The sequence below is a fragment of the Sprattus sprattus genome, assembly GCF_963457725.1.
Source record: "Sprattus sprattus genome assembly, chromosome: 4".
NCBI lineage: Eukaryota > Metazoa > Chordata > Actinopteri > Clupeiformes > Clupeidae > Sprattus > Sprattus sprattus.
The window spans coordinates 12,527,800-12,545,829 of record NC_137923.1 but is presented as its reverse complement, the minus strand read 5'-3'; the positions used below and the strand labels follow the sequence as shown (position 1 = coordinate 12,545,829).

General features: G+C 44.2%; 1 protein-coding gene across 1 annotated transcript in view; it reads left to right on the top strand.

The window, feature by feature from the left end:
• zcchc2 (zinc finger, CCHC domain containing 2) overlaps positions 1-11,114 on the top strand; it is a gene marked incomplete at both ends in the record, with an annotated part of 28,266 nt that extends 17,152 nt beyond the window's left edge. The window contains 5 exons of the mRNA XM_080838085.1: positions 1,318-1,453; positions 5,424-5,494; positions 8,526-8,617; positions 9,294-9,440; positions 9,856-11,114. Of these exons, the coding sequence (XP_080694211.1) occupies positions 1,318-1,453; positions 5,424-5,494; positions 8,526-8,617; positions 9,294-9,440; positions 9,856-11,114 (1,705 nt within the window). The remainder of the gene's footprint in view (positions 1-1,317; positions 1,454-5,423; positions 5,495-8,525; positions 8,618-9,293; positions 9,441-9,855) is intronic.
• Between the last annotated feature and the right edge of the window lie 6,916 nt (positions 11,115-18,030).

Sequence of the window (18,030 nt, the reverse complement as noted above, 5' to 3'; positions counted from 1 at the left end):
TTGGTGGAATAACCCTTGTTGGCAAGCACAGACGTCAGACGTTTCTTGTAGTTGGTCACCAGGTTTACACACATCTCAGGAGGGATTTTGGTCCACTCCTCTTTGCAGATCTCTCCAAATCTTTAAAGTTGCGTTTTCAATGGGAGGGAATGAGGTTCAAGCCCACTATTCCACGTTACATGGCCCCATCCATAGTCCCCTTGATGCGGTGGAGTCGTCCTGTACCCTTGGCAGAGAAACAGCCCCAAAGCATAATGTTTCCACCTCCATGCTTGATAGTGGGTATGATGTACTCTTGGGGTCATATTCAGCATCCCCCCCCCCCCCCCCCCGTCAAACACGGCAAGTCGAGTTGATGCCAAAGAGCTTGATTTTGGTATCATCTGACCACATTCTGTCTCCCAATCCTCCTTAGAATCATTAAAGTGTGCAATGGTAAACTTCAGATGGCCCATGCGCTTCCTTGAGCTGGGGGACCTTGCGAGTGCTGCAGTACTTCAAAAAATGACGGCGTGGTGTGTTGACAGTCTTGGTGACTGTGGTCCCAGCTGCCTTGAGATCATTCACAAGCTCCCCCTGTGTAGTTCTGGGGTTATTCTGCACCTTTCGAATGATCACTGATACCGCACGAGGGGATATCTTGCATGGCGCCCCAGACCTAGAGCGATTAACATTTGTTTGGTGTTGCTTCCATTTACGAATAATCGCACCAATAGTTGTCTGCTTCTCACCAAGCTGCTTGCCAATGGTTTTGTAGCCCATTCCAGCCTTGTGCAAGTCTACAATCTTATCTCTGACGTCCCTGGACAACTCTTTGGTCTTGCCCATGGTAGTAAGGTTGAAGGTGTGAGGTATGATTCTTTGGACAGGTTTCTTTTATAAACGTCACCAGTTGAGATCAGGTGTACCTTGTTAGACCTAATGAGGACTAATCTGTGTGCTTCTTGGGCACATAACTGGTCATTGTGAGACAGAATTCTAGCTGTTTGCTTGGGGGTTCAAATACTTATTTTTTGCATCAAATGCAAATAAAGTCATAAATGTTATAAAATGCAGTTTTCAGAATTTTTTTGTTGATATTTTGTTTCTCACTGTTAAAATACACCTTCCAATGCAATTCTAGATCACACATTTCTTTGCAAGTGGCCAAACTTGCGAAATCGGTAGGGGTTCAAATACTTATTTTCCCCACTGTATATGTATTGATAAATATTCACGTGTGGCATATTTAAAAATTCCTGGAACCCTTATGGCTGGAGGAGTGTATGACTCCTCTTTAAAAGCCAGTTTCACAGCTATCTCCTTCCTCACCTCTAGGTGGCAGTGCTGCAGGAGCCACCCGAGGGAAAGCAGAAGGAGAGGCCGCTCCGCGCACAATGGAGAGGTGGAGTGGGGGTGCCACAGCCCCTCTCGCTCGCAGGGCCTTGGAGCCTGTGCGACCCACTCAGAGCAGGTGAGCCGGGGTGGGAGGGCCCATTGTCTACCTCTGAGACAGACTCACAGAGCGAGTGTAGCTACACTCTGGTACAATAACAAACAAGAACATATGCAAATATATGGCACAAATATTCATTTCAATTATAACATATTTTGTTTTATATAACTTATCATGAAGGCATATCTGTGTGTGTTTTTCCCCCATTTAATCTGGTTCACCCTTGAGTTTACTGATCTGACAAGAAAACATAATTATTGAATCCTTTTAAATGTATGTAGTCGACATTGTGTATTCTTTGACACACATTCTCTCTCTCATTTTTGTTAAGTACTTCAAAGTTTGGGAGTTTGGTTTTAAATGTGGTTTGTCTGATTCTGCCCTTCATGTTTTGTTGGCTGTTTTTGTTTGAATTTTCAGTATAGATGAACAGAATTCGGTATGTAGGGCTCTGTTGGATACCCGTGTAGTGTAGTGCTGCATACTGAGTAAACACCAGACCTCACTTTCATACAGTGCAATAGGCTGTATTATGCTGTCATAGTTTGCACCAGATTGTGATTGGTAAACTTATATTGTTAAAATGAGATGTTAAAGCATAGAATAGAGTGCTCTTCTGGCTTTGTCTTTGAGGGCTTTCACTGCTGTGCTGAAACTTCCTGATGCAGTAATGGAATTTGACCCCTGTCTCTAAGGGTGAGTCCAGGAACTGCACATTGGTCCAAGTGCACAGATGACTCATTAATGTAGGCTGGATGTTGAATAGTGTTGGACACAGATAACTCATTCATGTAGGCTAGATGTTGAATAGTGTTGGACACAGATAACTCATTCATGTAGGCTAGATGTTGAATAGTGTTGGACACAGATAACTCATTAATGTAGGCTAGATGTTCAATAGTGTTGGACACAGATGACTCATTAATGTAGGCTAGATGTTGAATAGTGATGGACACAGATAACTCATTAATGTAGGCTAGATGTTGAATAGTGATGGACACAGATAACTCATTAAGAAGGCTGAATGTTGAATAGTGTTGGACACAGATAACTAATTAATGTAGGCTAGATGTTGAATAGTGATGGACACAGATAACTCATTAATGTAGGCTAGATGTTGAATAGTGATGGACACAGGCTGCAGCCCTGCCTCACTCCACGTCTGTGTGTGAAGACCTCTGTTTGTTTTAATACAGTTTCAAAATTGTGTAGTTTTTCTGTTGACTGTATTACACCGTAAATGTTTTGAAATGCTCAATCCAAGTTTTTCCATTTTGTATGGGTACTTCATGTAGTTCCTTTTTGATTGTTTGTAGTTTTTGAGGGTTTTTACAGTATTGCAGTCTGTTTTGGGGGTGTTGCTGTTTTGGGGTTGACAGTTGCGTTAGCTTTTTCCTGATATTTTTACATTCTCAAACCATGTCCCTTAACTTTGTTTTTTGGCTGTCTTTTCTGCTGCCTTGTCAAAAATCAGGTGCAGCATATAAACTGTCATGTTGATTTCATTTTTGTCATGAAGGAATGATTTATATCTTAAGTTAGTTGTTTGATATGCTAATTCAGGTTAATGAAGGGGCTTGTGTAAATGTTTCTAAGCTGTCTGGAGCCCCTCTGTTGGTCAGTTTGAGCTTGTACAGCTATCTGGGCTTCTCATGCGTGTAACAGGGTTGGTTAATCATTTCTAGGAATACATTTAATTGGTTATGGACTAAGAAAGGAGTTTCGCATGACAGTGGATAGACTGAAGTAGGAGGGGTCCGTGTCAGTGACTGCACAATCCCCTACACTATTACCCAGAGCTAAGAGATATGTAAACCTCCCTAAAGTGTCCCCACTGATCCTACCTGTACATTCCTAAGGCTCGACAGACATGCACTAACTCTTAACCACTGTTAGTGACCACCAAGTCTTGGCTGTTTTGTGTTATAGTGATTGGTGAGAGGTGCAAAGGTGAGTGGTACACCGCGTACACTGCCCTGTGAATCAGTCAGTCAGGCTCAGCCCCTGCATTAATGTCTCCAATCAACAACACCTTTCTATGGACCTGGGAAAAATGGCTTATTTCTGTCTAGAGCAGGGGTGTCAAACTCAAATACACAGAAGGCCGGAATAAAAAAAATGGGTGTAAGTCGAGGGCCGGAAAGTGGGGCAAGCGCTCCCTAAATTGACGCTACCAACGCGGGGACAGTGCATTGTGGGACTTGCAGTATTTGTGGTGCGTTCGACATACTAGCGGCCGCGTCAGACAAGCTCTGATAGATAAATGGATGGATACTTTATTAATCCTGATGGAAAATTAGGCAAACCACATAAAATGTCACCGTTGCTCATTCAAATCAATGGAACTTTTTGCAACATTCTGAGGAGCTGGCGGGCCAGATTAAATTAGAGACTGTTGAAACAATCTTTGTCATAATATTCTGATTCTGTTGGGGGAATGTAAGCAGCACAGAAATGCCAGTGGTATCTTGCAGTTTCATCAGATTTGTCCATTTTAACAGCTGAAATGTGTTCAGCCAATTCATTTCTGCACCACACCAAGCTACCACCTGAGTCTCTGCCAAGGCGTGTTTTTCATCATTTGATTGAGGGCGCTACAGTTTCGTAATAGTTTGGCAGGGCAGAGCAGCTTCTGGTTCACTCTGCATTGATATCATAGATGATGTGAGGAGGGATGTATGTAAGCGGAATGAGAGTAGATATTACACTGCAGGATTCTGGGAACTCCATGCTTGCTCTCCCTGCCACCCTCTGCCATTGCATCCACAGTCCTGCGATGCTAGGAAGGGAGCTCATTTGTCACAGTATGGACATTGATACAGTTGGGTCTGTTGAGGGTGTTCTGATGAAAGCAAATTGGCTGGTTGGTGTTGCGCTGCGGCGTTTGGCTGTTAAATGATGTCCAGAAAAGCTTCTCAGGGATCAGGAACCTTCCATTTTGGTCCAGAAGAAGCACCTCCTGTGGGTTTGGTGCTGCCATATTCTGTGGAGCAGGAAGTGTTTTCTGTGTGTGTGGGGGGGGGGGGGGGAGTGGTGCGAGGATTCTATTGGTGATTGTGTGTCTTTGTGTGTGTGTGTGTGTGTGTGTGTGTGTATTGTCAGTGGTAAACCCTGCTTGCTGTGTTTTGTTTATCTGTATGTGTCTGTGAGTTTAGGTGTTTGTTAGTAATCTAAATGTGTTTGAGTTTAGGTGTGTATTTGTAATCTAAATGTGGTTGTGACTTTAGGTGTTTGTTTGAGGCGCTCTGCAGAGGGAGCTGCAACTCTGTATGCCTGTGTGTTTGTAGCTGTGTGTTTCTGTCTTTCTATGCCAATTGTTGAAGGCCTCCAGTAGCTCCTTCATCTGAGTTATTGGTGTTGAGAGGCTTTTCTCCCTTTTAACTTTGCCATCTGGGCTGTGAGGATTTTGTTCTCCTCCTGAATATCCTGGTCCCAAAAAGTTGTAAACAGGGTCTGTGAAACATAGACAAGGACAAACACCTGATTTCACAAGTCACCATTGTCTTTCGGCAATAAGTGAGCAGAATATTTTGATTGGCTCAACTTTGATAAGTGATTCGTTTTCGATTGGAAAAGCATAGTGTCAGAAATTGTAGTACTAAAAAGAAAGTGCACTGATTTTTGTCAGAGATGTTCCATGGACCACCACTCAAATTGGCTGGAAGTCTGCAAGATTGAATACACTTCAGTTCATCGCATTCGGTCGTCCGCCACTCATTGGAGTCGCAACTTTAAGATTTGAAGAAGTTAGTTCGCTACAACATTAGCTTACAGTCCAATTTTAGATTTTAGTTTAAAATCCTGGTTGTTGCAGTTGGCCCTCAGTTTTTCCTCAGTTTCCCTTTTCATAATCCACATGAATGTCCAAGAATTTGATCAGTAATGTTTGGTGTCCACATCACATTTTTTTGTTTTGTCTCACTTTTAGGTAAATGTCATTGTGATTTTGACTGCACTCTAACTCTGCTCTCGCTCTCTTTCTCTGCAGTGCTGTGTTGGTGAGAAGCGGAGCTGCGCGGTGGGGAAGAAGCCTAAAGCGAGAGCCTCAGGAGCTGACAGGTACGCAGAGAGTAGTAGGGACAGACACCCCCTCAGGAAATGGACCTCTGCCCATCGACTCGACCCGGGGAAATGAGTGAACACTATAAACTATGTGAATGTGAAACACAGAAACACAGCTGCTGGGTCTCTCTTTTTCTCTAGGATTGAGTTAGGTTCAGTTTGCCACTGCCCCTGCCACAGTTTTCTTTGAGGTAAACAAATAAATTGATGTTTATCTCAAAGCAAATGCAGGTTGAGAGTGAAGTTGGTAGTCTGGTTAATGCCCCTCAACTTCAGTCAACAGACGGTTTCTTACAGCCATTGGTCTAGTAAAATGTCTCATGGTAATTTACTACCTTTATGAGTGATGAGTTTCAATCACAGGTAAAGCCCTGCTCCCAGACAACATAAGGGTGTTTCTCTGTATATTTCCCCTTCAAACAATGGCATGATACACATTACATTTCCGTATCCACCATCCTATTCATTAAAATGTAATTAAAGCTGCCAAACATAAGTTTGTTCCAATGCAACACAAGGCCAAACATTAAACAGCACTGCAACGAGGGTCAATAAGGTGTACAGATTTAATCACGTCAAAGTTTATTTTAGAGACATGCATGCAATCTGAAATATCATCAGTGGGCACTTTTTTGGCAAATTTTCATGTGCTTAGTGTGGCCTTGAGAAGATTTGCATTTTAGGGTCTGGAAGACACGCAAAGTTCATTCCCTGCATGTGAGACAGGGAAGGAGAGAAGCATAACATGCCAAAGGAAATTAAATTGCTCACATTTTTAAATAGTCCTTATGTGCAGTGTGCAACGCTAATTGGATTTCACAAATCAATCATGGGAAATATTTTTTTTCAAAACGCTGTCATTATGAGGTTAATGTGCTATCTAGCCTCCGTTCCTAAGTATGAGCGCATTCACATGGCAAACCTCTGCCTTCACACTGCAGGGAGCTGGAGGTGAAGGCCCCCGGTGTGTTCACACTGTCCAAAAAATCTCAGCGCCAAGGTTGGCCTAGAGCTCGGTAGAGCAGGGTCAGCTCTGACATTTCAGGTCAGCTAGAGAAATGACCAAAAACATGGTGCTGGAAGACACAGACACAGACACTTTACTAGAGACATTTCATTGATATCATTTTAGACTAAAAGTACTAGCAATAACATGGCCAGACCAACCTCTTTTTAGAAAAAAGCTTCAAGTCTTTCATTTGGGGAACTCAAGCTTGTTTCCTCAACCTAATGTTCCCTCAGTTCCCCAGTTTAGTGACTCAGAGGTCATGTTTCATCAAAGAACATGCTTTAATGACAGCGGATGTGACTCGAGGCTGGGTCACTAAAGTCAAAGGTTGGCACAGACACTGAGCTCATCAGACTTAGAATGACAGGTTCTATTTTACAGCCTGTTTAAAAATGAAGTCTTTCATTTTGCTGCTGTGTTATTCAATACGATTGTAAGTGTTGCATATCAGTGCTTTTCTGGTCTGTTAGGCCATTCTGATCAGCATTGTGCATTATAAAGGCACACTGCAACCTGAAAGATCCCCATTTTAAAAGATTTCTCTTGCATGTCTCTTCCGACATGCTTGTTTATAAATGCCAGTGAGATCATTTCACTCTGGTCTGAGATAGCTGGGACATCAGATTAGTCTGTGCTGTCTGTCCATGGGGCGCCAGACGAGATGGAGGCAGATCTGAGGGAAACTTTGTGCTTTTGCCTCTCTTCACAATCTGACTCATAGATATCTTAGATAAAGGCTAGATGGATTATGGCGGACTCTTGAATGTCTGCACAGGAGGCCATTTTGAGGACAGTATGCTTCCGGTAGGGATCAGTGGTACGTTAGGTAACGTCAGTGATCTTCACAATCGTTAACACTCTTATCTCGCGAAAATTTTGACGGATTTACATATGACTTGATTTACAATCGTCATTACCTTGGTAATAATTCTGGATGCTTGAACATGTTGAAATGTGCAGCTTAATTGTGTATCACGGCTATTGTGTATCAGTCATTTTACATCAATTGTCGAGTTGTTCTTTCTTTTCAATATAACTTAAGTTGCACATAATAAAACTGAAGTTGCACATGATTTCCAATCGGGTTGGTTTGTTAAACATCTTACATTATGATTTCGACAGGAAATTGCTGACTTTATTGCCAATGAAGATGCCAGAATTTTGTGCAACCTGCTCTATTGAACACTCCCTTGAAACGAGACCTGTCAGAGACCTGTCAATGTTATTTTCATATGAAACCCCATGTTTATAATTCTTCATAAGTATGTAGTGCCATAAGAAATATCTTACGTTTATAACAAACCAACCCGTTTGAAAATCGGTTGAAAATTGAGCAAGTTCTGGTTATTTAAAAAGTACCACTACCAACACAATGTTAAGGGGGAGTGAGCTACTGTCCTCAAAATGGCCGAAATGTGCGGACATTCGACTCCGTCGGCCAGAAACGCAGGCAGGATATCTAGCCTTTATTATAGATGTCTATGATCTGACTGTTCAAAATCAGTGGGGGTTAGAGGAAGCATATCCTTTTAAATTGATGCCACCATAAGGACAAGGAAGAGAATGGGTAAAAGAGGGAGGCCTTTTTACAGTGACACGGATCATCACCACCCACTACCTGAAATTTCTCCTGAAAGTGGGTTGCTGCTCTGGTGTCTTTATGTGTCTTTTTTTAATTATTTTTAAAAAATGTGGTACTTCTGTACCCCAGCATTTCCCACTGCAGAAAGTCATGTTCAAGTTCTGCCAATAGAAAATGCCCTAGCTTATTCTGTCTTGTTCTGTCTCTTTATCTCTCTGTCCCTCTCTTTATCAGTCTCACTCCCTCTATCACTCTGTTTCTTCCCCTCTCTCAGCCCAAAGACAGAGGAGGACAAATCATTTTTCAGCACTCTGCTCTGCTTTGTGATAGAAAAAAAAACCATTAAAGATATTTCCTCTCTCGCTCCCTCTCTCTCTCTGTCTCTGTCTCCCTCCCCTCTCTTCCTCTCTGTCTCTTCCCCTCCCTCTGTGTTTCAGGGAGCGGATAAGGCGAGGGGAGGCGGAGGAAAGCTTTGTGCCCAACGGGATCCGCAGGCCCTCTGCAGCTCAGAAGATAAGGCAGGCTACGGGTGAGCTGTGCTGCGCAGAGGTCCTCTCGAGGCCCTCACTGCTGCTTTACAGACCCACACCAATCACACACACTGCTCACACACACACACGCAAACATTTAAAACACGTAACATATGACCACACATCCAAACTACACGCACACACCGTTGGTTTGGGTGCAGGGACATGCACACTGCCACATATTTTCTTCCATCACATATTATAGTTAGAGTAGGCTACATGCAGTGCGATGGAATATAGGTCACAGTATATAGGTAGCCCACATACAGCAAGTCATCCATCTGTGGGAAATGAATGTAAGTGGGAAAGTGGCTGTGAGAAAATCTGTTTAATGTCCTCCAGAGAAATGACTGTTTAAGTCCTTTTAGTTCAGATCAATATTATTCACTGAGGATGTATCAATAAAAGGATCTCAAGGCAGTTTATAAGACACAGGGTAAGGCAATATAGCATAATTCATACACATTGGTCATTTAAAGCCCTTACAAATGAGCACAGGTGACGGGGCCATGGGAAAACTCGTTTTAATTTGGAAGAAGCCTTCAGCAGAACCCAGTTCAAAACTGGGGACCCATGTGCATGAGGCCAACATGGGAAACGAATAGAAGGACATCTATTACAATTCCCATTTGGACATGTGTGTATATTATGATTTGGTGTGCATCTCTTAAACAGGCACTGATGCGTACGGAGAGACGTCCTCTGAGAGCTCCTACTCCACCACCTCCAGCCCGCAGCACCTTCAGCATGCCAGTCTGCAGAGCGAAGATGATGAGGATGGAGACGAAGATGATGATGATGATGATGATGAGGATGATAGAGGTATTAGACTCTTGTTTGACTCCTAATGCCTGCTGAGTTTGTGTGTGTGTGTGTGTAAGTGTGCGTGCAAATGTGTAAGCGTGCGTGTGAGTGCATATGTAAGCGCGTGTGCATGTGTAAGCGGCTCTGCGTGTGTGCATAATTGGTTTCCTCATACAGTAGACACAAGCATATTTCTAGGTTTCATTGGTCCAGCTTATTAAGCCAAACAAGCTAGATAACATGCTGATGATTGTTTTTTTTTATTATTGTTCTCACAATAACACTTTTGAACTCCTTGCATGACTACATTTTTTAACATAATTGATTTTGAAGTTGAACTCTGGTTTAGTCGAATCTCTAAAGAACAGGAAGTGGTTGATTTATACTGTGTTCTGATGAATGAAGGGCTTGTCTTTTTTTGTCGTCTTCGCAGACACAGGCAGCCAGTCTGACAACTCCTGGCAGGACACAGGGACCCTGAGAGCTCACCCTGCCAAAGGCATCAACGGAAAGGCGGTAGCCCTGGTGAACCCCATGCTTCCACCCGCCCTCGAAAAGGACCCCTCAAAGCAGGCCGAGACCACTGATGGCATACAGTCACCCCCCTTCTACACCAAACCAACCGCAACCCTTGAGCCCATCCTGGCCACCTCCAGAGATACACTGGGATCCAGCACCCTGTCGCACGATAAGCCTCCTGTCGCTACAGTCAGTGCCCTCTCCATCATTGCCCATCACGCCAGTGATGCCACGGTGGTTGTACCTTCCAGCCCCCTCTCTCTCCACCCCGCCACGTCTCTCCCCCCGCACACGTCCCTCCAGCTGAGGGTCCAGGGTGGAGCTGTGCCCACTGCCGTGCCCACCCACGCCCCCAGCACCAGGCCCACGCCCAGCCCAGTCCTCACCCACAGTGCAGCACACAGCTCCGGTAGCACTAGTGCTTGCGGGAACCCTATGGGCCTGACTACAGGCATGGCCACCGCAGCGGGCACACATATGCAGATGCCAGCGCAATCTCAAGCCAACCCCCAGCTGGGCTGCAACGCCTGCGGGTGCCGAGGTAGCTGCGGTGGTAACGGCATGGTTGGTGGTGGAGGTGGAGGTCACCAGGCGACGACGGGCTACTTCCTGCCCCCGCAGCAGCTGGCCCCGCGGCAGATGTTCAGTGCTGCCCCGCTGCCCTTCCTGCACCTGCCCTCGCTCTGCAGTGCCAACTACCCACCCGGCGCCCAGGCCCACCAGAACAGCACCGGACACACTGCTGCCGCCGGCCCCTCTGCTCAGCCGCTGTCCTTCTACCCACACGCAGGCACCCACCACGCTCACGCTCCCCATGCGCCTCCCGCCTACCCCACGAACCCGCTGATGCATGCCCACTCGGAGCACCTGCTGGCGGCGCAGACGGGCTACGGCCTGCCCCAGATGGCCACCTTCAGCCGCTTCTACGCGCCCATGTTCCCCTCCATGCCCATGCTGCCTGGCGGGACCCCCGGTGGAGGAATGAAGAAGGGCATCAACATGTCCTGCTACAACTGTGGCCTGAGCGGGCACTTCGCGCATGAGTGCAAGCAGCACACGGCAGACTCCGGCCATCCAGGTAATGGTGGCGGCATAGCGGTAGCTGCGGCGGCGGCGGCAGCAGCTGCAGTGGCTGCCAGTGCTGCTAGCTTTAACGGCAGGGCCAGGAGATGAGATGATGATGATGATGATGCTGATGATGATGATGATGCTCTCATGTCACTCTCTTATCTCTGTGTGTCTCTCTCAGCAAGCCGTACTGACACTCCCTCCTGTGTGTGTGTGTGTGTGTGTGTCTGTGTCTGTCCGTGTGTGCTTGTTTTGGTGTTTGGATGTGTGTGTGTGTGTGTGTGTGTGTGCGTGTGTGTGTGTGAACGCATGTGTGTGTTTGTATTCGTGGTGTTTGTTGCTGGTATTTGCGTGTGTATGTGGGTGTGTGTTACAGGTGGATTCCGGCTTAAGTACGTTGCCCCCCACTCCTCTGAAGCGCTAGACAAAGCTGACTGACAGCAAGGGGACCAAGGAGTAAACAGTCATTTCTTTCTCTGACTACCTTGTGGCTTCACTCGAGTTCTACTGCAGTACTCGAGCACTGCGCCTGAGAACAGGGGGCCGAAGAGATTCTTTTTCAAGCGTTTGTTCATGGAAAAGCTGAAGAATGTCTTTTGAAATAGGGCAGGTTTAAAGATGTGCCTCGATTGGTCACAAGCAGATGCAGCAGCCTACTTACATTTACATGACGACAAAAACATTTAAAAGTGGGTCATGCATTTATGGACTTCATTTTATGCGTTTCTGATAGAACTACCATGTGGTTACATTACGTTTGATATGGTCCACTTCCATACTGTTCGTTTATTTAGTAAACATCTAATTGTAAATGGCTGTGGCATTATTATTTTTAGTTTTTTTCTTTGTTGAACACTAAAAGGGTCATTTAGATTCTGCACTTCAGACTTGCAGTCAGTCTTGCAAAACATGACCCTGAAACTTGAGACTTATATTTGGGAAAGGTTTGGAATTGTTTATACGGTGGGGAGTTGCTTTCAAATTGTCTCATTTTCTGTGCATTTCTAAACTCCCGAGGAGCAGCTGATTTCAGTGTTTAAAAAAGTGTTTATAAGAAAAACAAGAAAATGTGAATGTTCTAAAGAGAAAGAGAAACAAAAACAAAAATAATTTTCTTCTAATTTGATGCATGAAGAAACCATGCAGCCATTTAATTTGTGTGGTAGATACATGGCAAGCCTTTATTTATGTTTCCTTGAAAAGCTCTGAATGTAAACAGTATTTCTGTTGGCTTGATCGTTGTCATTTCATGTAATGTGAATTGTTTCAAGTTCATAATCATGATTCAGACACAGTGTTGTACTGCTGTTTTTTGCTTGTTTGTTTTGTTGGTTGTTGTCTTTTTTGTTTGATATATATATTTTTATAAAGTGTAAAGCACTTGATGTTCATGTCAGGTCCTTACGTGCACTGAGAGTAATCCGTACTGATCTGTCCACTGTGCCGTTTGACTTGGGAGGGCTTGGGAGAGGTGTCTGTCATTTGGTGGTGTGACCACCAGAGGGTGCACTAGTAGCCCTCTGTGCTTTGTCTCTGGTGCTTACATACACACCACTGTTAGGTTTCGAAGAAGGAGAGTGCCTGGTCTCCGAAGCATTTTTCTTTATTTGTAATTTTTTTTCATGTCACACACTTCCATTTCTTCCAATAGGACTGTGACATGTCCAGGGAAAGGAAAAGCAAATATCTTTGTTTTTAGATGGATTATTGAGGTGGACCTTTTATTTGAATGGAAACTTTGCTAGGAAATGAAGTCATTGTGAAGCACATATGTTTACCTGCATGCTCTACGGCCGAGATGTGTAGTGTTTGTCGAGCGTACACGATGTGGGATATCTGTTCAATTACCACTTAAACAAAGCAGCGTAAACACGTTTGTATTGCCAGACTTTATACTTTTCATTTTAATGTGTTTGTTTGTTTTATTTTGTTTTAGTTTTTTTAAACAGCTCTGTTTTGTTCTCTGGAAACCTTGCTTAAACTGCCAAAGCAGACCTGAGGAAGAAAAAAAAAACTTACTTTTTTATAATATATGCAAACAGATAATTTAAAAAAAATATTTTATATTGGTTTTGATGAAGGGATCATGATTTTGACCTGCTTTATGTACAAAATCTTTAAAAGACAAAAAAAAAACGCATAGACACTCTTGCGCTGAACCAGGGGGTGGGTGGGTGTTAGAGAGAGACAGAGACCCGCCCTGCACCTATGCAGCTTCTGGAGGTGTTTGTTATATTTCTTTGGAGAGATACTGTGCCGTATAAATGAGGTAAATTGTTACCCTGGGTTTGTGTTTACTGTTTCATATCTAAACGTTGATATTTACTGGAAAGTTCGGAAATATTTCTAGAGAGAAATTTGCATTTGAAGCAAATTTATCTATCCCATTGAGTTATCAGCAATAAATATTGAAAAAAGACCAAACTCTCTGTGTGTGTGTGTTTAAAAAAAAAAAAAAAATTTAAGTTAAAAAAAGTAGCTTATGACAATTTGTTTGAAAGGTCAGTGTCATTAGAATGTTCAGTCCTGCAATTTCAGCATATGGACAGTAGGTGGCGGTCAACAACAGCTTAAGAGGCATTTTTATAGGCCTGTCAAGAGGAAAGAGTTCTGCAGAAAGGCCCGGGCCAGACTTTCTTACCTGTGAAGCGTCAGGGATCCCCACAGTGCACACACTGAGGCAGCAGGTATTAGACCAAATGCTGCTAATGTGATTATATTGTGAACTCATTTAATTCGGGGTTTTTTTAGGTACACACAACCTGTTTTCCTGTTTTGTCAGGACCTTTGTTTTATAGCCTGTTCTTTGTTGTACTTCAGTAGAAAGACCTATTCACATTCAAACTGACTTAGTAACTGATAAAGTGTAGCCCACATGGAGAAAAACCTTCAAGTTCAGTGTTTTTGCAAGAAAGCCTGAATTGTGCCTTTGAAGTTTCATGATTTTAGAAGACCGAATAATTCAACACCACACAGCTGATTTCCAGTGCTTATTGTCTCCATGGCAGTGTTGTTTCCTCGGGCAACAGCCTGGCGTGATGAAGCCGCCAAGCCCATGCCAGTGTGCGTGTGAGTGAGTGGGCGTGTTCCTCGTAGAGAAGAAGTGGGTGGAGAGCAGCGTAGGCGTCATGTCCGCCATGAGGTTTTTTTTTGCCCCGCCCCCTAGCGTGTGTGTAAGCCGGCAGTTGGTGCCTCTGACGTGTGTGTAGACCACGCGAGAGCACGAGCTTGCGTGCTGGAATCAGCTGCAGCCCTGCATGGCCTGGATCCCAGTCACAGCATGGACTTCACAGACCCCCACCGGGAGGGGGCTGGAGAAGCGGAGGATTCATCTCACCGCACTTCTCCACTCCATCATCCTCTCTTTCCCCTCTCTCAACCCGACATCCCTTCCAGAGCTGGGGCTACCATCAACCCCTCCTATATTGTCCTCCCTCACCCAGACAACTAGGGGGGACAGTCCTCTTCTCTCACCCCAAAATGCTTCTACATCAGGGAAAGGAGCCTGTCAGGGGCCTAATGACTGGGCCAAATCTGCGGCTACTGTAATACTCCAGGGAGCTGAGATGCGTGCCTGAACGGGACCTAACCCCAGAGTGTGCTCGAGGTGACTTACACAGGTAGTGCAGAGAAGCTAAGCACAATGACTGACCTGAACCTCTAAGCCACCACCAATTAAACACATCCCTGTGTGTGTGTGTGTGTAAGAGAGATGCAGTGAATCAGATCAGTACCAGTGAGGACTGAGAGGTGATTACAATTATGAATGGTCACGCAACGGACTGCCACAAGCTAACTGTCAACACGGAAATGCCCCTGCCCCCCTTGCAGCTGTCGCTACGCACCAGCAAAGCCCTCACCGCCGGCATCTCCAGTGGTCATGATTGGAAGTGGAAATTACTGAAGGGCCTGGAATAACAACAACTGTAATGATTGTATTGATATTACAACTTTATTCTGAAACTCAAGGTGCTTTCTAACACGCATGGCGTTTTACCACTGATTTACGGTCTGCTGCAATGTTTTTGTCCATGAGGTATGGTGAGGATTTGAGGATTGGTTTAGAGGAGACAGCCGCATGACAGAGGTTCACAGAAGAACTAAACTTGTCTTTTGGCTGTGTGCTTTGGCTTCAGCATGGTTTACCCATCACTTCTCTTTCTCCTGAGTGGGCAGCACTCAACACTTCACAATGGAAGAGCATGATTTGGAAGTCTGGCCAAAGCAGAACTGGCCTTGCTCCATAACACTACCTCTTGTGTCTATGCTCTGGGTTGGAAAGGCTACTCTTGAAATGTAATAGGTTACAGATGACTTGTTACCCTGTTAGGAATAAAATAAGTAATGTTACTGTATTACATTTGTAAATGTAATTATTTTAATGACTTCATCAAAGTTATGTAACGTATTACATTTCATTACTTTCAATTACTTTTTGATTGGCAGAGGAGAGGCGGTGCAAATTGAAACAAAAGAACCATTAAAAAAAAAACATTGCTAAATCTTTGAGTGCATACTTCCAAATAAATGCAAAGCAACAGAATGAGCGTTATATTCTACAAGTAAGCTTTCAAGTTTTTTTTAATCAAAAAGAAGATATTCAGATGTAACACCTTTGCAATCACCAATGACTAGTAACTGTAATTTAATGACGTATTGTTTTCTCACTACCTGCAACAGATCACAATTATATTTATTTTGTAATTTAATAACAAACTCGAACTCAGATCCATGCACGGTTAGGAGGCTGCCAGTCACGCCACAGCTCCCCTGGTCTGTTCTGTTGTTAACTGCTCTCTGGGAACGAATGGCAATTGAGAAAACTGGGCCACATTTGTCACCTATCACAACGCAACAGGAGTGAAAGACACATACCCCACCCCACCATGGTGAGGCTTATGTGGAAGACGCTTAGCATGGGGTCACAGACAGTAACAGGTCTCAGCCGGATCAGAGCCCAATACTCTCCAGGGGGTCCAAACGACTGTAGGAGTTGTGACCCCTTTTCAATGAATGTTAGTATTTGTGTTGTTGCTTACCCCGGGTGTCATCTGGTATTCATTGAGCGTATAAAATGTTCTAGACTAATTTCTCTACCCACCCACTGACAGCACATATCAAACAAACGCTTCTTGGGTGTACATGTCACAATCTAGCAGGATTGGCTATTTGGAGAATCCCCTGTGATAGCAAGAGGAATGTTTGTGCATAAAATAAGCACAAGAAAATAGCTATACAGAAATATCAGCAAATAAATGTTGTTTAAGTCTAGGTAAGTCACTAAAAACAAATTCCTATTTACAAGGATAGCTTAAAAATGGTTAGGTGTAAAAGTGCATGTAATGCCAGTGCATCAATAATAAAAAGGTTTTCTTGTTTCAGGAAATTCCTTCGTGCTGCATTGCCTGGTCCTGCATGGTGATACCAGACACGTGCACAGATAGACCCCAGGTGGTGCTAGAGCACCTGCCCTTTTGGCCTATGACTTGAAGAGTGTTTTTTTTATCACTTGTAATTTTATATTGTAGTTTATAAACGATTTACTAAGGCATCTATTTTCCATTACAAGGTGTAACTATGCCCGACAACTTTGGGTTGTTATTGTGGTTTACCTCATGAGCTCGTGCATCTCTCTCTCCGACTTTCCTTGCCACACATAAAAAACCGCACCGAAGTTAACGCACGCGAGCGCCCTGTGGAGCAGCATCTACGTCTCCCGAGTTGGCCGTCATTTGTGACAGTCAGGTAAGGACACTGTGCCGTAGGCCTGGGCATTGTTTGTCGTTGTGGAATTTAACCACTATTATAACATCTCGATGCAGCCTGCAATGGACCAAGTTACCTAACTTAGACAATAGCGCACTAGTAAGCTGTTTTAACAAATGAGATATATTGGCAACAAATACCCCTGTCAAGGAAAACGAGTGAACTCCGCTAGTTCCTTTGCCAGCATGGCCCTGGGTGGTAATATAAACTATATCTAATTTAGGCCTATGGCGATCACTGATCGCCGATCAGGGCCCGTCACGCCACTACAATCACATCTCGTCAGGTTAATAAAAATGATGCAGCATGTCATATAACTAATATTATACTAAGATGGAAACAACAGTAGGTTGAGGGAGAGAGTAGAGAGAGAATATGTGTGCAATGCTGTGCATGAATGTCTGGAGGTTCAAGACATGCATAGTGTGTGTGGGTGTTGTGCTGTACGTTCATATTTGACATTTTCTGTACTAAATCAGTTTACCCAACCTTGCAGTTCTCATACATCTCATAAAGATATCTATGAATTAATGAATTATTCCATGCGCTCAGGGATGTATTAGAAGTTTGTCTTTTCACAAGTGATTGAGTGAGTGAGTGTGTGTGGTGTGTGTGTGTGTGTGTGTGTGTGTGTGTGTGTGTGTGTGTGTGTGCAGGCCAGGGCAAGGCTCTTTGTGTTTACTTGCGAGCACACAGAGGGCCACTGTGCATTAATCTCTCTCTCCATCCTGGCTGTGCACGCAATGTGCTGCTCTGTGTTGCTTCTAGTGTATATGCTCTCGCTGGAGTAGCTGCACACCAGCACTGCTGGCGTGGCATGCTAACCCCCTAAACACCACCCAACCTCTCCTCTCCTCTCCTCTCCTCTCCTCTCCTCTCGTGCTTCAGGACAGCTCAGCTTTAAATATTGAGTTAATTGCTCTTTTCTGCGCCAGCAGTCTGCCGTCACAAAAAGCAGAGACAATGGAAATGTAGATGTGCCATTCGTAGTAATAATAAGATCGGCTCATTACTGATGCCATTTTCGACTGAGTGCCTGCAGAAATGAGATGCTCTTGCACACACTTGACACGAAAGTCACAGTAAGGCAGTGGCTTTTATAAGCTCTTGTAAAGTGGTCTGATACAGAATCTATCAAAGTGGGGATGGATCAAACCCTGGCCTTAGAAACATCTACCCCCAAAATATGTTGTCTCTTGGTAACACCCTGAAGTGAAAATGAACAGCCTCCAATCCAATTTACCAGTGTGTGTGT